Source organism: Ceraceosorus guamensis, assembly GCF_003144195.1.
Source record: "Ceraceosorus guamensis strain MCA 4658 unplaced genomic scaffold IE81scaffold_105, whole genome shotgun sequence".
NCBI classification, from domain to species: Eukaryota; Fungi; Basidiomycota; class Exobasidiomycetes; order Ceraceosorales; family Ceraceosoraceae; genus Ceraceosorus; species Ceraceosorus guamensis.
In genome coordinates, this window is record NW_020290100.1 from 1 (window position 1) to 24,452 (window position 24,452).

Consider the following 24,452-nt stretch of genomic DNA (forward strand, 5'->3'; position numbering starts at 1 on the left):
GAGGGGGGCACGCTCGTGCGAAGAGCGGATGGATCCAGCATGCGTAGCAACGGCTGCGTTTCGTTGTGACACGCTACAACAGCAAGTCGCGACTAGGGCACTATTACGAGTAGTCGTGAGTGTGAGCCAATGTGAGCAAGGCGTAATCAGCCATCGCGCCTGGAGGGCACTTCGGCTCCCACGACGACCCGAGTGTCAAATTGCGGTAGGCGGAGTGACCGCACGTGCTTCACGATTTCTCACGTAGAAGCTGACGTTCTTTGGGAGCCGTTGCGCAATTCGTAATTCGCCATTCACATTTGCGAACTGATGCTGCTGGCTGAGTTTCGATGTGGCGCTAAAAACGGCGCGGAGATTCAAAGAGTTGGTCGGTGGGATAACACCTCACCCGGGACTCCAAAGCTGCAGAGGCTCTTTCAAAGCGAGACATCCTCCTTCAATCAAAGCGTGTTTCCACGCTCGTCATTCAAATTATTTGCCGATATATCCTGCTTGCGAGCTTGGCTTTGCGCCACACTATCAATGCCGATACGTATATACATGGATAGTGCGGCATGAAACCTCGACGCAATTCGCGCGTCCCGCTCGCACCGCAACGTCGATATATTGCATGCCCCGACAGTGACTTTGATGAGGCAATATCCATGTTAGGCTGCTGTTAGCGAGTGAGCGGTTCAGATGCAGGATACCTCGCTTCTAAGCGACTTACAAGCGAGCGCGCGGGCTTCGATGAGGCAAGACAAATGCACACATCATTTGAAGGAGCGGAGAAGTTGCAAAATAGAGTGAGAACTCAATCAGAGTGGTGGGGTCATCATTGTCGGGGTCGAAAATGGTGGAACAATGGACATGTGAAGAATCACGAGTGATGACGGTCCACACCCAGCTCCACCAAGCTTTTGCTCGACAAACATCCTTGGTGCTCTCGCGTTGCTGTTCCTGAATCACGAATCCTCTTCTTCTATGCTTTTCGTCAGCTCGTGTAGTTGGATTTCGTGTTGCGACTCGCGGCGTGCTGCTAACTCGACGAGGACGCTAGGTGCAGCATTCGAAGAAGTCACATTCGTCGACGTGTGTCGAGAATGCTCCCGACGGTTCACAGCCAGGGGACTTCCCGGACGCGACGTCCGAACGCAGACCCTCTAGAGCGTTGGCAGCAGAGGGGCCGAGACGGTCCCAATTTCAGGTCAACGCCGGTGGCTGCTTCACAGTGCGACAGTGGCTGGCCACGCGGGCGGCAAAGCGTCCTAGCATATCGCGGGACGACGCTTGCGGGACGGAGTCGTTCGCCGTGCTATACGCGACTGGGAGTACCCAGCATCCAAAATTTGCTGCGACGGCAATGCTTCGCAAGAGTCTGCCTATCTCGCATCCAGCAAGGGGCGCCGTGGCAGGCTCTTGCGAGCCTCGTTGGTATCTATTCTGACTCACGATTGTACTTCCTAAAATGGAGAATTTGATATCGCCGCTTGCAAAGGAAGTCCTCGAGCCTTGGGTGAAGAGACGTCGAGAGCCCATTCACTATTGGCACAATCGCCAAATAACTAACCAAATTCCTGTCCTCTTGAGCCCTCGGAGCTGCATGGCCCGATAGCCGTGTGTGGGAGACGCAACGCTCGGGTCGAGGCCTTCACTAGTCTAACAGCGCCTTGCGGTGCGCTGGCGATCATCCGGCTTCCTTTCGCATCGATCATGCGAATGGAATGTCCAAGCTTTGTTGCCAATACTCAAAACTCCACGCTGCACCTTCTCCTGCTCTTCTGAAGCTTTCATGCCCGCACGGGCGCGGGCCCTTTGCAGATTGGTGTGATGAGCTAACGACGATATTGCAAACTTCGACCATCGCGAACATTAAATCACGCGGCTTTCTCTATGTGTCCAGCCAGGAACTGGGTTCGCACGTACTCGCGACTGCAGCTCTCCAGCGCGCCGCGCTCAACCCGCTGCCGCTTCTGAACTTACCGCGAGCGAGGTACGTAGCAAGCTTCGGCACTCGGACATGAAATTCTCCGCGGATTCTCCTCCCATGCAGGCAGGCTCAGGGGAAAGCTGCTGCTGGGAATTTGCGACACTGACTGGAACCCAGCGGAATGGAACCTCGAGATCGTGGTCGACAGGTCTAGTGTGGCGGGTGCAACCATCTGCAAGGTGATGCGGCAGTCTATACTCTCGGGCCAATGCAGAACGTACCTTTGCTTATGCTGAGCCCGAGGTGCAGCTAGGCAGCTGCATGAAAGGGGCTTAGAGCAGAGAGAGTGTCGCGCAGAGTCAGGTTCATAGCTCGCACACAGCTTTCATGCCGTTTACGGACTGCTCGCACGGTAAGGTGCGGTACCGGAGTCCGCTATGACGCTCTTCCTCTAGACTTGTGTGCTCACAAGACGGTGTAACGTCAGGCTCAAGCAGGCAAGCACTCACCATTTCTGTTTCACATCGGAATGTTCGTTGAAGCATCAAGCGTGTCCCAAAGACGAGCTGTGGACGGTGCCCAGGCCTCTGCGCAAAAGACGCATCTGGTTGCGGCGACCGACGTGGATGACTCTTTTTCCACGACTGCTTTCTGACTGCGCGGCAGGCCTAAATGTCTCTGCTGCGATCGTGTGGCCGCCGACAAGGGTCACGCCGCGCATCCAGGCGTCGAGATTCTGACTGCTCGATAGAAGATGCAATTCGTGACTACTACCAACCAGTGAGCAATCAAGAGCTCCACACGAAGCGTAGACGTAGACTGCTTCAACAAGCGGCGAGGTCTGCGCGTGGCGAGTTACTAGATATATGTAATTATTAGCGGATCGTGTCCACCGCGCAGACCAATCCAGCAGCGGCTCTGCGAGATGCAAGCAGAATCAGAATGTGAGACCGGAGAACGGGCGTCGTGGGACACGGAGCAGCTTTAACAGGCACGCCCGGGGGTCTCTATTCGCACGCTCCTGTGCAAAGCTCCTCTCTTTCCCCCTAGGCCGCTGCGCTCACGCCTTGCCCGCAGCTGATCAGCATCTGCGGGCTGCGCACATGTGAAGCAACGAGCAGTGGCACTCAATCTCGAATGACTGTTCGTGCTACAACTACCACTTGTCATGATGGCCAATGGTTTTCATATATCGATCGACTCCCAGGGACTCGGGCAGCCATGCATGCAGCCGGCCGTCAGGTCCTAAGCGCAAATTGCGCTGCGTCATACACTTCGGAGCCGGCTGTTGGGTCTGACTGCTGCGATGCATGGGCATCTCAGGCGCACTGCTGGCGGCTGGCGCAGGTCGGGCATTCCGCTTCGCCACGCATTCATCTTGATTTTGACTGTCTGAGGGCGTGGCATGGCATGGTACTGCTACTACTACTACGACTACTTACTACTACTACTACTACTACTACTACTACTACTACTACTACTACTACTACTACTACTACTACTACTACTACTACTACTACTACTACTACTACTACTACTACTACTACTACTACTACTACTACTACTACTACTACTACTACTACTACTACTACTACTACTACTACTACTACTACTACTACTACTACTACTACTACTACTACTACTACTACTACTACTACTACTACTACTACTACTACTACTACTACTACTACTACTACTACTACTACTACTACTACTACTACTACTACTACTACTACTACTACTACTACTACTACTACTACTACTACTACTACTACTACTACTACTACTACTACTACTACTACTACTACTACTACTACTACTACTACTACTACTACTACTACTACTACTACTACTACTACTACTACTACTACTACTACTACTACTACTACTACTACTACTACTACTACTACTACTACTACTACTACTACTACTACTACTACTACTACTACTACTACTACTACTACTACTACTACTACTACTACTACTACTACTACTACTACTACTACTACTACTACTACTACTACTACTACTACTACTACTACTACTACTACTACTACTACTACTACTACTACTACTACTACTACTACTACTACTACTACTACTACTACTACTACTACTACTACTACTACTACTACTACTACTACTGTATTACGGATGTGGGCCTGCTTGGCTGTTTGTCCCTTCTTCCGTCGCTGCGCAGGCCGCTGATGCAGCCTTTGTCGTTTGCCGTCACACCCTTCGCGCCCTGACCTGACCTGCCTTTTTCAGCGCGACCGAATCCGCTAGTACCCATAAAGTGCACGCTATACACTCATGTTCATCAGCGCGGTGCATGTGCGTAGTGGTGCTTGCTGCTGCACACCGCCCAATGAAGAATACTGTACACACTACTGTGCGCGATTCCCGCGCCGATGGTCTGGCTACCCTGAAGAGATGCAATTCAGCATAGATTGGACACTGCGCTTGTGCCCCTTGAACTTTGCATGCAGACCCGTGCGCTCGGCTCTTTCTAGCTCTCACGGGGCATGAATCCACTCGTTGCTTTGCACCCGCGCCATTCCGTGTGATACATGTACATACATGCTGTATACCCAGATCTCGCATCCAGAAGCGGGAGCGGCCAAACTGCATGCTGTTTCACATTTGATTTCGGACACAAAAAGCCGCCCACTTTGCCCGCTTTTCCCTTCCAGACAAAGTCGGCTGGTGACGCGCACGACGCCACTTATGCTTGTGCTGTTTGCAAGGGCCAAGAGTCAGTCAGCATTCAATTCACATTAGCCAGATGTCGAAGGTGGGTGCATACAGAACGGTGCGGCGCCGCGTCACGAGTGCAGTGCAGTGCGCATACAGTCAGGTCCTTCCCAAGTCTTGAGCGTACTGTAGATGGATATCTCCGCATGCTATTTGGTTCCCATGCATGCCCGCCGCCCGGGCTTGCCGCGCGTGTGTCTCGGCGTTGAGCGGCAAGGAAGATGGATGCTGAGGAACTGGTCGCTCGCTGCTGCTGGTCGCTCTTCCCAAACTTGGCCTTCCTCTCACAACGCAACCCCCTCTCTATCACTCAAAATCCAATTCCTGCTCCGCTGCCTCCTTTCGACCCGTCGCCCTATGCCTCTTGTTTTATTGGTGTTGCTCCTTTGCCCTCTTTGTCGCTCGCAATAGCAAGCTGCTTGTCTTCATCCTCCAGGTCTTCCACACGCTCGTCAGCAACTTTGCACTCCGACTCCGCCCGCCTCACAGGCAAGACGTGACGCCGCGACGTCAGGCTCAGACTGCTCCGCTCGCACACCCCAATCCCAACGCGGCAGTCATCACGAACTTACCCTCAAGCTGAGCCCTGCTTCGTCGCAATTTGTTTATCTCGCATCCACAAAGCAGCGAAAATCTCCGGCCTCACTTCTCCGCCTGCGTCTCAGCCAGGGTGCTGAGCGAGCCTCGGTCACGAGTCTCCGACCGAGCCCCACGTTCCCTTTGCTGTCCCAACCCTCACGATCTGCCTTGGCAAGTTCAAGGGACAAGTCTTCACCGTGCAGTCAAGTGATTCTGGCTCAGTCGATCCTCGGAAGGCAGGGTTGCCCTAACCTCATCTGGCTGCGCTTTCGTTCATGAGCAACTCTCAGCTAGACCGATCCACACAACAGTCTCTCCGGAACCTCTTCTCTGTGGGCGCATCTCGGTCACGACTCGCCATCATCGAATCACGAAGTGGGAACAAGTGCGCCAATTTTACTTCACCGCTGTACCTCGCAAGTGCGTAGGCGTGGACCGCAGCATTTGTTTTCGAGACAAGGTCTGTCCGTCCTGCAGGCTACGCTTGTTCTCGCCATCACAAGGCTTGATCGCGTGGACGATTTGCGTCATTCGTACAAAGCAAATCGACTCTAGATTGGACTCGAGGCAGGCCTTCTTGACGTCTCACGATTAACAGTCGCTGCTTGCGGAGAGTGTGGTCATCCCTCCTCGCCTTGCGGCCTCGCTTCTCAAACGTATCCGGTGACGGCTGTGGCGCACGAGCTGGCGCATCGCCAAAGTGAGGTCGGCCTGCTCACCTGATTGACGGAGCAACTCATCGTCCGTATTCGCATTGATGGACCCTTCGCATCGAGCCGCGCTGCCTCGCAGACCCTCAGACGACTACTACACCTCGACACTCGACACCTCGCACGAGCCGCGCCTCATTGCGTTTTCCGATTCTACCACCCCTTCGGCGGCTTCGCGCCCTCGCAGGCCAAGTCTGCTGAACCTGGCCAAGTCACCGGAGGTGCTCTACGGCAGCATTCAGCTTCCTTCGAATCACAGGCGCAACTCTGCTGCACGATCTAGCAGCGGTCCAGAGGCTGCAGCGGGCATCCTTGCAGGCACTCGGCGCGAGATGCCCGCTCGCCCCTCATGGATGAGTCCTGACAGGCCCACAGTCGGACTGGGGGGACATGGTGCACGCATGCTGGACGAGGAGGAGGAGCCGCGGCCCCGCTACGGCGTTCGAGCGGATGTATCGAGCGTCGACGAGCGTTCCATCTCCACGACTGCGCCACATTCGAGACATCGAAGTCCTTCATCGTCGTTGAGCAATGGTTTGAGGAACCCTTCCCTCCACGCCCATCACTCCACACGTCCACGACCACCCGATGGTCACGATCTGCCTAGCGCGCCAAAGCCTGCTTCAACCCCCACCCGCACCGACAGCTTTCTCGCGTCCCTTATGCGTGCGGGCAGCGCGACAGCAAGCTCACCGACTTTGGAGCGTGAACCGATACCGTCGCCTACATTGACCTGCGCATCCGCTCCACCACCTGGGCAAGTAAGATCCAACAGCCCTGTCTACTCGAGCACGTCTGGAAGGGGCGCGCCTGTTCACGTCGGCAATCACAATCGAATGCCTTCTCATCCCCCCTCGAGGCCCTCGTCACGTGCCTCTGCAGACCGCGAGCTTCATGATCCACGCCTGACCCGCCATCTACACGACAAGGACAGCATGCTTGGCATGCAACGGCAGACCACCGACCGTCAACGTACTGTGAGCGCGTTTGGCCATCCAGATGCACGAGTCGGATCTGTAGCGCCGCTCAGTTCTAGTCCAAGGCTGCCAGACTTTGCGACCTTTTCTCGCCGCGTCGCGGAATCGGGCAGAGCGGATGGCGACCACAGTGGCTCCTCTGCCAGTACACCTGTACTCGGGAGTCGGCCGGTGTATCCCAGTATGCCGGCGCACCCAAATGCTTCGGCATTGGATTCGAGGTTGATGGTGACTCCGTCGCGCTCGCTGCGAGTCGGGATGCATCGGCGCAATGCCAGTGGAGATCAGATCTTGGGCAAGCGCAAAGGCGATTGGGCAGGTGACGCTGCGCCCCCGGAACGCAACTCTCACGCGCACTACTCTGTCAATCATCCCAGTTCCATGCCTGGCAGGCAGCCGCCCCCTCCACCACTGGCTTTTCCGCCATCGCGCTCGGCCACGGCCTCGCAGTCCAATGACCTGCACTACCGGGAAAGTCACACGCAAGAACCTGCCTACGCTTCGCCGACTGTTCAGCAGTCGTTTTCGAATACGTCCTACCAACCGTCTATCGTGCGTGGAGCGCAGTTGACTCGCCAAGTGGAGCGCCGCGAGCAGCACAGCAATACGAGGCGACTACTGCTCCTCCACATCGCTTCTCTACGCGAGCAGACTTCTGGCGTACATCCCGTCGCCACCACATTCCGCGTCAGCCACGCCGCAGTGGCGCAAAAGTCGTACGGCGCCGAAAAGCGCTTCTTGTGCCCACCGCCGAGCGTCACGGTCAGAGGTGCGCCGCTGCGGGCATATGTCCCGAGCGACTCCAAGACGCAGCATCGCATCCTGATGCGTGTGACTGCCGTGGGCCCTGACGGAAGGCCTACCCAGTACGATGAACTCGACGGTAGGGATCCCGGCGTTCATGGAAGAAGCGTTGCTGCCGAGCAATTGGCTCTAATGCGGGCAGATGAAATGTGGCCGAACGGAGTCTACTTTCTCGGACTGCACGTGGGAGGGGACATGCGCAGCGACGGTGCCTCCAAGACATTTAAATTGCAGGTCGAGATGCTGACTCCTCCAGGTCTCAATGCTGCGCATTCAGCCTTTCCCCATGGCGTTCCCAACACGCTCGCTGGCTATGATGCGCGCCCATGGGCTTCCTTTCTTTCAAGTCCAATTAGCGTGATCAGCAAACCGGCAAGAAAGAGCGCCAAGTCTCGCAACACCTCTAGCACCGTCATGGCGAACAGCTTCGTCTGCCTTTACAACAGAGTCAACAGCCAGACGGTCAGAACCAGATTCTTGGGTATGGAGACTGAGCAGTCGAGGAGCGGACCGATCAGCCGCCTCACAGCGAAGATGGACGGCTGGACACCTCTACGCGTCGAAGTCATTGGACGGCCATACAAGAACGTCGAGTTTACAAACGAGCCGCTCATGTATGGCCACATTATCGTTCTGCGAGACGAGGCAGGTCTCTCCTCGGATCCTCTTCTGGTTTGCCGAGTCGACAAGGGCAAAGTCGAGCTGTGGGACCATGCCAGTGGAGAGCGCTCGAGCTCGAGTGTTGCCTCGGACGGTATTCGGAGCTTTTTCAAGCTCACCGAGCGAGGAATGCGCGAGCTGGCATCTCAAGCTCCGCACCCAAACGATCCTCCAAGATACGGTCGAGGAGCCGCGGCTGAGACTGCGAAGATCGCTCTTGATGAGCATGCCGCCCAGCAGCGCTCTTCCGTTGATGCAGGCGAAGGCTCGACCACTCCTGGCGTACCAGGACAAAACGCGAGTCCGGTTAGTCAGATGCAAAAAGTTGCGCTGCTGAGGATTCTTCCCAGCTACGTACGCTGCGACATGGACGACGCCTCGTTCGTTACCTTGACACTGCCCAGTCAGCATCGCAATTATCTTTGCTCGACGGTTCCTGAGCGACGACATGAGCTCGGCTCTCAGCGGTCTCCTGAATCGGGCAACGGTTCTTGGACGGCTGCGCAGCGACCGAGAGCTCATGGTCATGATGCTGTCACATCGCAAGAGGTGGCGCGGAGCACCGCATACGCGCATGCTCGCTGCAGTGACGCCCCTTCAGGCTACCCGAACAAAAAACGCTTGCCAGCCTGGTCCTCGACGGTCGAGCCCAGCCAAGGGCGAGAGCATGCTGAACAACGTGCGAGTCACGCACCGCGGCAATCTGCACACTCGGCATCGCATGGTGCCGCCGGCCCAGCCTCAGCATCCCTCCTTGAGGCCACTTCGGCAACATACGCCATACCCTCAAAAAGCGATCGAGAGGCAAGAGTAGGCTCAGGCCAGTTTGCAGATCACGTCGAGGTCGATGTGGTGGACGACACGCTGTGCTGGTCCGTTGTGATGGTCCGTGAGTAAATCGAGGTGGGAGATTCATCGCTCGCTCTCAGAAGCTCACGCATTTTCTGCATCGTTCTACTTGACAGATCAACTCGAATACACCTACATCGATGCCAATACTGCGCTATCGGGACCTGGCCATCAGCCCCAGCCCATCAGCAACCTGCCCGTCACACCTTTCTCTGCGGTTGCAAGCAAGCCCTTCTTTGATCCAACGGAGAACAGGTTGAACTTTGCTACGCGGGATCTGTTCTATCCATTCCCAATGGACGATGGCGGCCCACCATGTCAGATAGCCTCGGAAATCTGGATTGGCGATCTTGGCCCCCTTCGCTTCGAGGTGCGCGGACCTCGACAACGCTCTGATCGCGATCCTCCGCCGCTCCACAATGACGTTGTCGTCACCTTGCCGCCGCCCGACGAGATGGCTGGAGCGGTTCATCGCGCTCTGACCGCTGCGTATCCAAACAGCTCGCCTGCGGAGCTGGAGGCAGCCAGTCCCGTAGGACTCCCAATCAGCTTGGTCCGAGGATTCGACGGTATCGCCTACCCGTCGGAGCATAAAATCTTCCTCGACAGAATGCAAAGCTCTCTTGCGCCCGACGCAGTCCAGCTCTACAGCATTCGCATAGAGTGAGCCACGCTCCCTTGTTCTTTACCCCGCCTCTCGACTGTTCTCTCCTCGCATCTCTCTCGATGTCTCCTTTTCTCTCTCTCTCTCTCTCTCTCTCTCTCTATAATGCCTGTCGGTCATCGTGTCCCTGCACTTAAAGGTCCCGCTAATTCCCGCGCTACGGCCCGGTCATGCCTGTTGCCGCGTGTAAAATAGACTGCCTCTTGCGCACCTTGCGTCTCGTTGCGCGCATCGCTGGCCGGCTGCTGCTGCTCCCACGACGATTCACAATCACAATCCCTACATTCAGTCTTGCTGCGAGCGGGGAAGCGTCGGTAGCGCACACCTCGGATCGCTTTCGCCAAGCTTTGCGATTGACCTGGCCTTGTGCTTTTTTTTTTTGACATTTGCCGCTGCGCTCCGGTCAGTGTCACCATTTCGCCGAGCCGGATGACACTGATCCTCGCTCCTTCTCGTTGTCGAACTTCTCCGCGGCGGCACGCTACTCCGTGTTCTAGTATTCGTTTCCATTTGCAAGGGCAATCAATCGAAGCCCGTCGGAAAGAAGATGCGGTGGACTGAGACAAGGTTGCGTCACGTGCGCGTATCGCAGCGCTACCTCATATATTGATCGACTCGGGTGCTGGTTTTTGACAATCGCTGTTCTGGGACATTCGCGCAACTCGCCATCTGGGGCTTTGCTGAGGTAGGTGTATGTGTGATGCAGATGCACAGTGCAGCGTCTTGCAGCGCCGATCGACGGGCTATGTTCCAAGCTGCAAAAGAGTTGCATGCTATGCAGGCACGCTCATGAAGAAGCAGCCCGCAGCAAGCAGCATGGGCGTTCACAGAACGACCGACGTGCCAAATGTTTACATGCTGATGAGGAAGCGAGCGACGGCCGAGGGCCATTGATATTGCCATGCCCCTTCCATTCGCTCGTCGGAGGAGCAAGTACAATTGCGTTGTCGAGCCTTGCCGAGCTGCAGGCAGCACATCTATCAGACTAGTGCATTCATCACTGAACTGTGCTTACGCTCCTGAGTCGCGAGCGACACGCTGTAAAGCACAGCAGAGATCCAAATGCGGTTCAGGGTCGCATGCTGAATGGGCTAAGTGGCCAGCAGCATGCAAGAGTGTGACGATCGGACGCCAAGACCATGAGGTTGGCCGATTCGCAAATCAGGAATATTCTTGAAGGCGAATCGAGAATGGTTGCAGAAGATGACCGCTGATACACCATGTATGACCACCGATACATCGCTATATGTGGGAAATTGGTTCCATTCATTTAGCGTCGCTCCGCACTAAGATCCGAGTCGTGAGTCACAGTTGCATGGGCACTGACGGTCAGGTATGGCTGACGGCACCGTTATATCGTCGGCCGACAGAGGTGGGCGGGTGAGTACCGTCACGATGGCAATCAAGAATCAAGAATCAAAATCTCCCGTCGGGGAGTTCGCGGCAACACTCGCGAACAGTCACGTGGGGACCAACAAGGAAATTGAAAAAAAAAGTGCGGGTGACGGGAAAGAGGGGTTTGACCGCGGACAAGTGGGGAGCCATCAGGGTCGCGCATGCATCACACATCACATGCAGCAGGGACGGAGCCAAAATGGTGACCGGAGTGGAATGAGGTGTGATTGAAAGGATTCATTGGATGGAAGGGAATTCTTGCTTGTGAATCAAGATTGCACGCACGGATGATATCGAATCAATTCAATCCATTATTACAAGCCAGCGCGGAGCGATGCTAATTGAGTGTGTGTATCAATGCGATCCACTTGAATCATCGTGTGGCGTCACCACGCATGCACTACCTTGCGCGCTGGGGCGGCTCAGCGGCGTCTCACCCGAAGTCTATCATTTTTGATTCAACATGCATTGTTAAGAGCTTTGGTTAAGGATGAGACCGTTGCTGCAGGGGGCGTGGTCGCGCTCGAGTCTTTTCACATGCGCTGCGAACGGATTTCGATCAGTGTCTCCCGGGTCAGCGAATCGAGGGGTCGAAGACCGGTTCAGTCACTCACTCACGTGACTTGACGCGCACACGGCATCAGCTCACCACGCGAATCAGCCACCTTGGCTTGCAGGCACGTGTATGGTCAGTTTTGAGTGAGAAGAGGGTGACGAGTCGCAGCGACAGTCAAGCGTAGTCTTGAGTAGTCAGTCGTGGGTAGTAATACTCACGACAAGTCACCAGTCACAGCCATGAGTCGTGAGTCTGATGACTTAAAAACCACGTGAATGCACAACGCGAAGCCGCATCATTCACAGCGCAAGTCAATCCATGAATCTGCATGGCCGCGCAGCTTCTCGATAAGTGCGGGTGGTGGGGCGCACATTTCCATCGAAGTCAAACGGTGCAACCCAGCACCTGGGAGATTGTCGTGGTGCCGCTCTTTAGTCAAAAAGACCAGCGGAATAGATGAAGCGAGCAAGTTTCTCATTCTGCCTCTCACTCTTGCGGGCGCAAGTTGTGGGACAGCTTGAACAAATATCCGGGGTGCTTCAGGATACTCACAAACAAGCGCGATGCACGCCGTGCGTGCCACTTCGTCCTGGCCGAATACGCTCCCGTCTATTTCGCTCATAGCACAGCCACGGGCTTGCAAACACGCACGTGCATATTATTGGTCACTCATCCCGAGAGCTGACGATCGGCCGGGCAACCCTCCCTGACGAAATGTGAGGCCCAGTCGCATGATACCAAGCCAGAAGTGGCTGCCACACGATGCAAATGCTTGGCGACTCGAGCGAGAGACCAGGGGGGGATGAATCGACGAGCCATACCCTCTTGCCCACGAACAGGACTCAAGATTGCTGCCAATAGCTCAAATCTCGATATCCGACTACGCGCAAGTCTGCCAGTCTCCATGGTCTACGCCGCAGACGGCCCTCGACGCGCCATCACTTATACTTGCCACCGACTCATGTGCTCATGGTCATCTTCGAGCCACCAAGCGGTCGGGTAGCTCGACTCGAAGCTGACAGAGTGGCCGCCACACCATGCACGCACATGCTGTACAATCGTCAACCTGGGCTTCAGAGAATCGCGAAGCACACCTCACGTCTGCTGCATGCTGATGCTTGCAGCATGTATGCCGCGGCCTGTCGGGGTTCAGAGAATTCTCGTATGCCGACCTTGGCGGTGCCGAGAGTCATATGCCGGACTCATGACTGCTATGTACGCACACATCACCTTCGTTGCCATCACAAGCATCACACTGCATATGTGTTTGGCCCGCGCGCTCGCTGCGGAATCCGCGCCGAACCAATTTCTGAGTGCTTCTCAGAGCTACAGGTGCAGACGCGCGGATGACTCTTGAAGTGTGTGCTTCACGCTGCCGGAGAGCCTCGATCTTGAGACTTGCACAGCTGAGACTATGCGACTATTATGCGCCAGTCTCGCCGCCAGCGAACGATCTATATACACATATTCTTTTGAAGCCCTGAAACTTACTCGACTGTCCAAGCGGTCAAAATAAGGCCCGATGAGCCTCTATTTATAGCTTCGACGCTCGCGGCCTAGATTTGACTCATATATGTTCAACTTGCATACAAGCTGTTCATTGCGCCGGGGTGTCACACGAGCATCCGTGACTACAATGAGTGTGGAGCGACGTTGAGTAAATGGAATCAAATGAAATGAAATGTGTTTGCTGATGTTGCAGTCAGAAGAGTCTTACCCGACAGCTAACAGCATGCAGTCACCAATCTGTTCAAATTTGTAGCTTCGCGGATCGCGCGGGGCTCGCGCGACATTGCCTTCACGGTTGCTCGTGCCCAGTCCATCGTTCGTGGCTGCGTGGCGCCGAACGCTGTTCGCGTGGTCACGAATCGCAAAGGCATATTTCTGACGGTGCCTGAACACACACCTCTGCCCGCACCGAGTGTAGCGGATGATACGGTCGCTTTCACGCGGGCGCGGGCTCCCTCCCCGCCCACGTCGCGAGCCTAAACAAAGCTCGGGAGACGTGTTGCAAATCCATTCCCGCTCGGGCCTCGCCCTGCGTGCGCATGGTGAACATGAAGCAAACAAGCCCATTCTTGCTCCGGCGCTAACGCAAGCCAGAGGAACGCGTAGTGTGCCGCTGCACTGGGTTCGCGTCGACCCTTCCCGCTCGCGGAAATGGCGCATTCATACAATCACACATGCGGTGCATGGTCGCAAGGCAGCTACAGGAGCAGCAATTCCGCGCGAAAAAGGCGAGTCAAGAGTCAAAAATTGGAAGCAGAGCTGACGTTCTCTTCAGAAAGTGCCTGAGCTCGGCGTGGCTGGATAAGTGTGCAAATCAAATGGTGAAAGATGTCTTTGCTGTGCCGCGTCAGTCAATTGAGTGTTGCACTCTTTGGTCAAGAGCACTCAAGACTGAAGCAAGCAAATCATATCATGCAGTCCGTAATACACCCTTGTACGTATAGCTCACGCTTGCTGGTCTGCGCGGGCCGTGCTGGGCGCCGAGGATCGACAAGCTCTAAAACGCCATGCGCGCGTACATCACACACGCACGGCGCCCGCGGCCGCCACCTCTACGACTCGCTTGATGTCGCCTGACGGCCGGCGTGCAAAATTTCGCTTCCCTTCAGGCTCACCGTGATGAAGCCAGCTGACGGTTCGTAGTCAAAGCTTCGCGGGAAAGGCCCTGCGGCGGGACTTGACTCCAAACCACTCACGTTAGCCCAAGGCAAGCATTGAGATGGTCTGTGAAAGTACGAGCTGGTGGAGAGCCTTCTCAAATTTTGAATACGCCACCTTATTGCCGCATGGTCATCACCGCCAAGGCTTGCCACCACTCGGCGCTCTTAGCAGCAAGCTGCTGTGCGCCGCGATGCGGCAGACCCTTGAATTTGCATAAGGTCTACATCTTGCTGCTGCTGCTGTCGCTGCAGCTATAGCCGCTTGCAGCAGCAGACGCAGGCTCAAACGCGCTCGACGACAGCATCACGCGCCAGACCCCGGACGGCCGGCGCGAGCATATGCGTGTTATTTGAAGCCGCGTGACAAGAAGGAAGAGTGTGCTCCGGCTCACTCACGACTCGCGACTTATACATGCAGTCATCTGTGTAGCGCCCGCCTCGCATCGCTTCTGCGGATCCCATTCGCATCCATCAGCAGCTGGATGGCGATCGCTTGCAGATGTCAAGAGCTGCTCTCGTGCTGTCTGCCTGCAAGAATTCTGCAGGCAGATTGTGCGGTAGAGTAGTGCGACCAAGGGTCCAACGAAGCCGTAGGCGATGCGATGCCATATCGCTCCCCCTCCCCTTCTGCTTCGCACGCAGTGCCAATGCCCGTGCGCATACAGCAAGCGCGGGGGCAGCCTGCTAGGCTAGGAAGACCAGACCGCGTGGTGTGAGACAGGCATTTCTGCGTCAATCAGTGCCGAATTACCGGATTCGAGCCACACGATTCGATGTGATAGTCGTGAGTATCACACGTACGTACGCAGCGGGTCGCAGCCCGCGCACACCTCTTGGCCGCCAGGACGCAGAAGCAGCAATTGCTGCTTGAGCCTTCGGGAGTCGTCACCCTCCGCAATCTGCGCGTGAAGGTATCATTTAGACGGGACTAGCTCGGATGCTGGCAGACGCACAGCCAAATGGAAGAAGAGTACAGCAGGATGCGTGTTTGATGTGTGCTTGCTGTAGCAGACCGCTCCACTGTGCCTGACACTGAAACTCTTCCCGCTCTGTCACAATCCCATCCCGCCGCCATTCGTGAGTGCATGGCAGCGGGCCAGATTGGTCACGATTGACACCTTTCGGCGGGCATTTCGCCTCGCTACTCCATCCGCTGTGCGGTGTTTCCGGAACTCGTCACTCTTCACAGTGACTTTGCAGCGCCGATCCATACTTGCCAGCAGCGGCAGAGGCACGACCCGCTCAAGCGGACCCTTGTCTCTCATTCCGTCACCGAATCAGCTCATCACCACGATAACCATTTTGCTTTGGGAGCGGGGATCGCTAGAGCTGCTTTCCACAACAAAGCGCGAGACGCGACACCGATTCAGCTTTCTATACATGGCTCATCGACATCCCGACGATCCTGCTCTACTCGCAACCACTCTTGCCCCAACCATTCACCTCTAACTCGTCTGACCCTCGGTACCTCACCATACGACCTCGCGCCGCTCTACGCTGACATCTAGCGAATCCTCATCCTCGCCATCCTCATCCTCGAGATAGCGCAGCATTCGAAGCCGTTCGCTCTTCGTCCGCAGAACTGCATCTCCGCGTCAACGCTTCACGAACAGACACTCACGGTGCTAGGCTGGAACTAGCTTCTAACAGCATCCTCGACGACACCTCGCCTGTGCAATCCCTCGCCAGTCAGACCCTGCTTCTACATCAACTTCTTCAGGTGAGTTGATCCTTGATCGTGCTCCAACTTTGGCTTCTGGCGCGTTTAGAGGTCGGGCATGGGAAAGCGCTCCACACAAAGTTCCGGGCAGGCGACACATCGCGATCCCGACAGAGCCTTGGCATCGCTATCGTATGCGCTGGCCGGCCGGAGGAAGCGAGTATGTAAGGTCGCCTCCCGACCGAGCAGCGTTGATTCAAGGTTGTCTCGCTTGGGGGAGGTGATGGTGGTCAAGTGTGCTAGGAGGACATCGTTGCAGAGGACATATCGCAGCAGTGCAGCTCGATGCTCTCGGATCGGCGGTCAACCCCAAGCCTATATCGGCTCCAGCGCATCCTTGTGGTTTACACCATGGCAGAAACATGGGTTCCATGGGACGTAAAGCATTCACTTTTGACTGGTCTGCGAAGCGAGCGATGCGAGGGAGTCGCATCGGTACGTGATCGTACCTCTCCGCTGCTATAGCCCGCGTGGCTTGCCTGCTTGCCGCGCTTCTACCGGCCGATCCAGAACTCAGACTCATGCGCTCGCGCGAGAAGATCTGCTGCAGTGTTGATCTTTGCCATGCGCGCCGCATGCACGGGCCGCATGCATCCAGCTGCAGCTTCGACGGCGCTGCGCCAGTGTCTTGACCATTTGTGAGCTCTGGAGTCAGGCACGCCGGGCGGCATGCGCCACCGACGCGTACCCTGCATGGATGCACGCGTCGTCTTGCACTCACGTGGAGCATGTCACTCATCGATCCAATCGATTCGCATTCACTCACGACTGATTCGCCTGGCAAAGGGGCGCGCGCCGCACAGCTGCTGCACAAGCGCGTGCGGGCTGATCGCGAATGCGCGAGGGGGACGCGCGTTTGGGACTCGCGCTCACTGGTCGGCGCCAGCCAACGCCCCCCCCCCGCCCCCTGGATACCAACTCGAGCTCTATCTCACCGCAACCTCTTTCCTTTTTGCTCCCTTCGCATTCGACCCCTTGCTTCGGCCTCGTCATCACCAATACGACCATCGAACGACGCCTGTGCCATCTCACTGCCTGCGCCCGCGTCTCGATCCTCGCCGCGTCTCCTGACCGCGACCATGCGGCACACGCCCCCGCCCACGACCATCGCTGTACCACTTGACTGGTCGACGCTACGCTCGCCACTTTGCCTCCTTGCTGATCCTGCGGCGTTCACGATGGCTGTCACGACGATTCACATTACATCATCTGCACGTCCGTGCCCCTCAACCTGTGCTGGCTCGCACCGTGCACCGATGGCTGATCGCCCAATCGTCAATGTCTTGCCGCTTGCCATACCGCTCTACTGCCACCCGCCGGGCACTGCGACTAGAAGCGACGTGTACGTCGTGCCCGTTGGCACCTGACGTGTCGATTGCCTGCGACTTCTACCTCGCGCATTGCATCTTGCACCTCTTCACTGTTTGTGAGTGTCGTACGCCCAACAGCAGGGCACGGGTAGCGATCTGGGCGTCATCGTTCGGAGTCCGCATTCCCCGCACGGCGTCTCGACCGCGCAGAGAGTCCATGGCGGCGCTCCCTGGCAGCGGTGTGAGGTGCCTCGCTAGACGCTCGCACCACGTAGCTGACCTCCTTGCGCTTGCTCGCCTGCACCATCCTTTGCCTTTTCCAAATCCGGCGCATTCCCTTTCACTCGCGACTGCACACCCTCTCTCCCCTCTCTCTGCCTGTGCGTATCAATCCTCCGATGACCGTTATGCATCGCCGATCATCATCGAATGCGCCGCCACGCTCGCTACGCCCAACGTGACACCCTCTGCACTCATGCCATCCATCGGTGCACCTCAACCACCCACGCTGGCCACATGCCCGTGCACCCCTTTGCCCCCCTCGTGGCTGTTCGTGGCTTTGCACGTCATGCCTCCGGCCATTCCAACCAATCATTTCGCCTGCACGACCACGCAGCAGAGCAAGACTTGCACAGATCACTCTTATCCGCTTGCAAACTGCGCGACCGTTGGATCTACTATACAGCTGCAAGGTTGGACCCTTCCACCGGTACATTGTGCCAGGTGAGTACATGTCGACTGACGGCGTCATGCGTGCCGCGAGAGTGTCCAGACCGCCGGGCGATCCGTTGCTACAAGCGCAAGCGAATTTCGAGATTCATCGCCAACGGCCCTCAACGGTCGTCGAATCGTGATCCGCGTGGGCGGCTCCTCTGTTTGTTGGTCTGCACACACTTCGCCTCGGTCGTACATAAGACTATGCCCTTGCTGACCGAAGCGCCCTTTGCCGCCTTCTCATCTCCATCACCTCGTCTTCCCCCTCACTCCCCACGCTTCTCACTTCTCTCGACATCGCCATCGACTTACTCATCTCTTCGTTCCAATTGGACTTCTCACCTCGACCTTCATTTCTGCTCCCTTGTTCTTCGCGCCACTTGAAACCTCACGCTCGTTGCACCCTACGAATCTGCACCACCCTACCGCCGCACTTTGTGCTCGCCCCATCAGTCGAAATGCCGGCCGCACCTTCCACCTCATCCATGGTGTCTCGACGCAGCTCCTTCTATGATCGACACCGACGCACCGACTCCAGCGGCTCTTCGAGCTCTTCGAGTCTCGACTCTGCATCGGCGTCCAGCGCGACCAGCATGACAAGCACTTCGAGCGCAGCAAAAGGACAAGCTGCAAAGGTGAGGTCCTCCGCCTCATCGCACCGGGCCTCTCCCCGCGCCCAAGCTCATCAATGCAATGCGGTCGCTTCTGCGGCATCTATCGCCGCCAAGCGCGCTGCTTCGTTTGCCAGCAAAGCGTCGACTTCGGCGGCAAAACTTGGTGCAGAAGCGTTCAAAGCTGAGGCAAGGCCCATCGTCAACGATATGGAGTACTACGACGAGGCTCTCAAACACATGCATCATATGGAGGTGAGTCGAGCGTCGCCGTGGTTACGGTCCCCCGACATCTTGCTGATCGTCACGGCTCCTGCCTTCTAGCTTGCAACCTTGCCCAACGTCGACTTGATGGACGCTCAACCCGAGCTTCGATGGTACATGCGCCCATACCTCGTCGACTTTATCATCGAGATCCACCAAACTTTCCGACTTCGCGCCGAGACGCTCTACCTGACGATGAACATTGTGGACCGCTACGTTTCCACTCGAATCGTCTACAAGCGTCACTACCAGCTGGTCGGTTGCGCCGCACTCCTCATCGCTTCCAAGTTCGAAGACGCCAAAGACCGCGTACCTCGCGTAGAGGAGCTCAGCCAGATGTGCGGCAGCGCATATGACGAGTCGGCCTTCACTCAGATGGAGGGACACGTCTTGCAGGCAATCGGATGGACGCTCGGCTTCCCCTCTCCGGAAGCGTGGCTTCGAGCTTCGTGCTTGACAACACGCGAGGATCCCACCGTGCAAAGCGTAGCCCGTTTCTTTATGGAACTGTCGCTCTACCCTCGCGAGTTCCTCGGTGTGCTCCCATCGCTGCTTTCTGGCGGCGCCGTCATGCTTGCTCGCTACATCTGCGGTCAAGAGCCGCGCGCTCTCCAAGAAGCTGAGGAGGAGGCGGCGGCCGCAGCTCAGCTTCTCGACTGCTACCTGCGTGCCAACTACTCTGCGCTCAGCCAGATTCTCGTCAGGAAGCACGGTCACGCACACAACTTCGGCGCTTCTGCCGTCGTCATCAAGTACTACACCGACATCGTCAAGCAGGAGCGCTTGTTGAGCGATGGTTTGGCCAGCGAAGTTGCGACTACCTCGACAAAAGCATCGCCCTGCAACCTCAGCAGCGGGGGCGTACGCAACCTGGGCACCCCTCGCCGTGAAACCTCTGCTGGCATGTCCTCTGCGATGGTCGACGATGAAGATGACGACGTGTCTATGCGCTCTTGCTCTGCATCGCCGTCGTGCATGTCGCACACACCTATTCGTGGCGGCAACGATGTTGATGATGAAGACGACGATGACGACGACATGCCAGTTACGCCACTCTCTCTCAACTCTTTGCACGATCCATTGATCGCAGCCGGTGCCCAAGAGCGGATCTCGGCTCCCAGCAAAGAGCACTCGACGCACGACGCGCAAGGCAAGGAGAACAACCAGAAGGCTTTCCAGCACCATTCGCACGCCATTCCTCCTCCGGCTCAACCGGTCTTTGTGCACTCCTCTGCCGCACCGTCGCGTCCTGCTTTGATGCAACAGGATGTCAATGTGTGCGGGGCCTGATCAGGCGCCCGTGCACGCTCGCTCTCGGTAAACCTAGCACCTCACCGCATTAGTCGTCTATCATCTGCTTCACATCTCTCAACATCAGAGCGCCAATCTGCACCATCATACCAGCGTTTCTTCTGCACATTCTCCAACAAGGCCGACATCAAGTCTCTGAATCATTCAAAGTCAAGTCTCATCGCATCCCAATCAACACACCAGGCGTCTTTGACCAACCACATCCTCGTTATCCTTGCTGCGTGCCTTGCTTGCTTGTCTGCCCCTCATCTCGGCGCGAATGCCGACCTCCTCGCACGCGCGCGGAGCCCACTCTGGAAAGGTGCAGCTCGCGCGCAAGAAGTGGTCCCTCACACCCATGCAACACCTTAGAGCGCTCATCGAGATTGTATTACTATCATCCCGCCCCCTATCCCCTGTCGCGATCCGATGGTCTTGGCTGCAGATGCGCCATTGGTTCATCTCGCTTTCCTCGATCTTCACCTCCACTCTCATCCATGTGGGCTCGTTCTCAGACTTGATCGCAATCCCGAAGCCTTCTCTTCTCTTTCTAGAGCGCAGAGGCGGGATGGATGGATCATCTCCTCTTTCCACAACCTCACTTTACTGCAAACATGCCTCCCATTCCACTTACTCCATCGTCGCGGGCCTCCTTCCACCCACAATACAAAGCAATGCAAGCGCTTCCGTCCAGTTCTTGACTTTTTTGGTGCGAGAAGCGATTGGCGAGCGAGATGGTGGGCGTTTTGATTTTGCGCAAAGTTTTGATTGGCGATTTGCGATTTGCGATTGCGATTGCGATTGAGCGCAGCATCGCTGCTGGTGTGCTTGTGGTGAGTATTCACGATTGTTGTGGGGGGATTGCGTTGGCCGGGTATTGGACTCGAGACTGAGAAGCATTCGTGATTGCCGCACAAGTCACAGTGATGCGCCCGCCCCTCGCCCCCTCGCCCCCCTTCCACCCACCGTAGAGCGCACACGCGCGAACTGTAGGTGTGCTGTGTATCATCATCAGACCGGCAAGGCATGCACCGACCGCGTATGGGCCGCCTTACGTGGCCGCGCGCATGCCTGCTGCCTGCTGCCTGCTATGGCTCTCTGGCTCTCCTCTCCAGCTGATCTTTGTGCATGCAGGAAACGATGGCGGGTAGGTCGGTGCTGGGATGCCAATCAAAGAGAGCTTTTGTTCGAGTCGCTCTACAACAACATGCCAGCGCGCGCTCGGCGTGATTCAAAATGTCGGCGCGATTCTGATTGTCCCAGCAGGCTTGGTTGCCTCCGCGTAGCCTCGCTTGTGCTTGCTCGATGCTTTGCATGCACAATTGCGGCCCCGGATTGCTGTCCGCGAATAGCAGCAGCAGCAGCTAGCCAGCAGCAGCGCGTGGGTATACATGCCGTGCAGCGTGCCTGGATCCATCCATCCCCCTCGCGCACAACGCACATCCACCGCGCAGCATCTTGGCCTGCACGCAGAAACAAAAACGGGCCCTTGCGAGTACATCATCAACTCCAAGCACTCACGACTGCTGACTTGTGGATGGGGCGAAGAGTCACACACACACACCCCACACCCCACACACACACAAGCTTTCACTTTGCCCCGCCTCCTCTTCTCCACCCGCATCGCCGAGCAGAAGCGTCAATCATCGCCCGGCCCCTCGCTTGCCATTGCACTTGGCGACGTGCAACCTGGCAAAAGAACCTGGCATCTCCCGATTGCCTCTGCCTTGCCGGTCGGTGCACCTCTCCATTCCTTTGTTCCAGCCCACTCCATCCGCCTTTTGCTCGACAACATCTGATCGACTAGCCAAGTTCTGCGTTGCTCACGACGAAGCAGTGAACCCCAAACGCGAGGGGGCGGGAGCCGCGTCCGACCAGAAGGGGGGGGGGCGAGGTTGCAGCTGCAGTCATGACGACACCCGAAGCAGCGATCGGGACGCAAGCTCGACCTACGACTGTGCTTCTTCTCCGAACGCCCGTACCTCCGTCCGTAGGCACGGATCCCTATCACGACATTTTCGGACCCTTTTGCCTGCCCTCTTTTCCCTTTAGCGCCTTGGAATCCGGCTCTTCCACACCTCTTCCCGCTGCGCCCCTCAATCCGCACTCGATCGGAAAGGGAGAAGGTGTGGAGCTGCTGAAGAACGCTTTGCAGGGTAGCGAGACGGGAAGGAGAAGAGGCAGGTGGATCAGCGATGATGATAGCCTCACCACTACGCATTTGGAAAAGGTGAAGGTGAGGGCGGCGAGCAGGAATGGCACTGCTGCAGGTGCGGCGGATGGGCTGGATGAGGAGACGTTGGAGAGGGAGTGGTGCGTCTGCAGTATTCCCGTCTTGGGTCACAGCCTCATCGATACGGACGGCTTGGCCAGGAGGGCGCGCAGCGGCCCTCCTCCTCCTCCTCCTCCTTCTCAACCCTCATCATCATCGTCGGCGCAGGACGTGCAGATGGATGGAGATGCTCAGCCATCATCGCAGTCAGGAGCGCACGAAAAGTACAGGGGAGTCATCGTCACTTCTCAGAGAGCAGTGGATGCTTGGGCTGAAGCTGCAAAGCAGGTAGCGCAGGAAATGCAACAAGGAAAGCAGGGTGAGTGAGGGAATGCTTGGCTTTGCTCGACTTTTATTTCCTTCGCGGAGGTGGCAAGCCGGCGTGCCTTGCTAAGCCATCGCACATGCAAGTGTCTGACATCTGCTTTGTTCCATGCTTGCAGCTCCATCCACAACTTGGAATCGAGTCCCCTTCTTCGCTGTAGGGCCTGCGACAGCGTCAGCGCTGAGGCAGCTTGCACCTTCCTTACCACTACCATTGCGACCTTCTTTGGTCATGGGTGGGGGCGCGACAGGTACAGGCGAAGCATTAGCCAACTACGTGATACGGCACTTTGGCGGCGATCCCTTTGCACCTCCCGCTCCCAATCGATCCGATCTGGAAGTCACATCTCAGCCTCCCATTCTGGTGCTTGTAGGCGACAAGAACGCGCCCACCATCCCGGACAAGTTGAGGGGTGCGGCTCTGAATTACGAGGTGCAGCAAGTGTACGAGACGTGCTTGGATGATGACTTTGAGGAGAGGTGTACGGATCTAGCGAGGACTTTGCCTGCGACCAGCTCCAGACCTGGATCGAGGAGGCCCAGCAGGTCGAACAGCGGATCGTTTGGTGGAGGAGGAAGGAGGCCTAGCTGGGCAGCGTCTATACGCGAAGCTGCAGATCAGAACGCGGCTCATCTTCGGGAAGGCATCGCCTCTGCTCTGGGATCCATCGCGAGCGTTGGAAGCAATCCTCTATCTGCCATGACTCCCGTATCCCATGCTCACGCTCAGGCCGGAGGCACGGGCAGCCCGCTGCAAGCGGCCAATGCCCTCGCAGACGAGGAGGGCGATGCGTTGCCCGATGCCCCGCTCCCTCTGGATACAGATCTAGGATTGGGCACGGGCCGAGGCACCAAGCCGGATTGGATCGTCCTGTTTTCTCCTTCTGGTCTTACCTATGCCTTGTCAGCTTTGCGGCGCAAGAAGTGGATTCCGCCCGCCCCTGATGCAACGACGAATGAGAATGGCGGCGGAGGGACGAGCTCGGGGGCGCCAGAGGGCTACCCACGCTTAGCATGCTTGGGACCCACAACCAAAAGAGCAGTCAAGGAGACTTTGGGCTTCCAAGCTGATGCGGTGGCCAGCGCGCCCGAACCCATCGAGCTCAAAGAGGCCATCAAGAATGCCGAGATTAGAATTAGGAGGGAGAGGGAACAGTTCAAGGAGGCTAGGATGGCTCAAGAGGCGCAAAGGAGAGAAAGAAGGGATAACCCCGATCCGGACGGTCTCATCGAAATGGATACCAGCTGATGCGCTCGCTGAGCCCGACTCGGACACCATTTCACACGCTTGCTGGTCCAGCCGGCAAGGAAAGGATGTGACGGGAGGCGCGTCTCGATACTTGGGACAGGGTGCCTGACGAGCCACGTCGAGGCACTCGCCGTTGCCGCCAGGGTCGGGTGTCACCGGATCCCTCCTCATC

At 56.8% G+C, this 24,452-nt stretch overlaps 6 protein-coding genes across 6 annotated transcripts; 5 read left to right on the top strand and 1 right to left on the bottom strand.

Moving 5' to 3' along the window:
• Positions 1–3,130: 3,130 nt before the first annotated feature.
• Positions 3,131–4,158, top strand: IE81DRAFT_332214 (hypothetical protein; the record flags this gene model as incomplete). Its single annotated transcript, XM_025515303.1, has 2 exons — positions 3,131–3,256; positions 3,307–4,158. The coding sequence occupies 2 exons, from the start codon at positions 3,131–3,133 to the stop codon at positions 4,156–4,158; spliced, it is 978 nt and encodes a 325-aa protein (XP_025366766.1).
• Positions 4,159–5,581: 1,423 nt separating this feature from the next.
• On the top strand, positions 5,582–9,966 carry IE81DRAFT_15395 (hypothetical protein). Its single transcript, XM_025510468.1, has 2 exons — positions 5,582–9,282; positions 9,359–9,966. The coding sequence occupies exons 1-2, from the start codon at positions 6,000–6,002 to the stop codon at positions 9,907–9,909; spliced, it is 3,834 nt and encodes a 1,277-aa protein (XP_025366767.1). The 5' UTR covers positions 5,582–5,999; the 3' UTR covers positions 9,910–9,966.
• A 6,271-nt stretch (positions 9,967–16,237) lies between these two features.
• On the bottom strand, positions 16,238–17,090 carry IE81DRAFT_15429 (hypothetical protein). The gene has a single exon (XM_025510471.1). The coding sequence runs from the start codon at positions 16,983–16,985 to the stop codon at positions 16,443–16,445; it is 543 nt and encodes a 180-aa protein (XP_025366768.1). The 5' UTR covers positions 16,986–17,090; the 3' UTR covers positions 16,238–16,442.
• Positions 17,091–18,728: 1,638 nt separating this feature from the next.
• Positions 18,729–20,435, top strand: IE81DRAFT_350019 (hypothetical protein; the record flags this gene model as incomplete). Its single annotated transcript, XM_025516472.1, has 2 exons — positions 18,729–19,136; positions 19,206–20,435. The coding sequence occupies 2 exons, from the start codon at positions 18,729–18,731 to the stop codon at positions 20,433–20,435; spliced, it is 1,638 nt and encodes a 545-aa protein (XP_025366769.1).
• An 88-nt stretch (positions 20,436–20,523) lies between these two features.
• On the top strand, positions 20,524–21,361 carry IE81DRAFT_15455 (hypothetical protein). The gene has a single exon (XM_025510474.1). It carries the CDS (start codon positions 20,716–20,718, stop codon positions 21,238–21,240), a length of 525 nt encoding a protein of 174 aa, XP_025366770.1. The 5' UTR covers positions 20,524–20,715; the 3' UTR covers positions 21,241–21,361.
• An 841-nt stretch (positions 21,362–22,202) lies between these two features.
• IE81DRAFT_15494 (hypothetical protein) lies at positions 22,203–24,364 on the top strand. The gene is made up of 2 exons (XM_025510478.1): positions 22,203–23,026; positions 23,151–24,364. Exons 1-2 carry the CDS (start codon positions 22,345–22,347, stop codon positions 24,278–24,280), a joined length of 1,812 nt encoding a protein of 603 aa, XP_025366771.1. The 5' UTR covers positions 22,203–22,344; the 3' UTR covers positions 24,281–24,364.
• Positions 24,365–24,452: the final 88 nt, after the last annotated feature.

Excerpts from the sequence above, each read along its gene's own strand:
- IE81DRAFT_15395 (XM_025510468.1), top strand. The coding sequence starts at position 6,000 with ATGGACCCTTCGCATCGAGCCGCGCTGCCTCGCAGACCCTCAGACGAC. Across the intron at positions 9,283-9,358 it reads CTGGTCCGTTGTGATGGTCC|ATCAACTCGAATACACCTAC; the intron begins GTGAGTAAATCG and ends TCTACTTGACAG.
- IE81DRAFT_15429 (XM_025510471.1), bottom strand. The coding sequence starts at position 16,985 with ATGAGTGACATGCTCCACGTGAGTGCAAGACGACGCGTGCATCCATGC.
- IE81DRAFT_15455 (XM_025510474.1), top strand. The coding sequence starts at position 20,716 with ATGCCGACCTCCTCGCACGCGCGCGGAGCCCACTCTGGAAAGGTGCAG.
- IE81DRAFT_15494 (XM_025510478.1), top strand. The coding sequence starts at position 22,345 with ATGACGACACCCGAAGCAGCGATCGGGACGCAAGCTCGACCTACGACT. Across the intron at positions 23,027-23,150 it reads AATGCAACAAGGAAAGCAGG|CTCCATCCACAACTTGGAAT; the intron begins GTGAGTGAGGGA and ends CCATGCTTGCAG.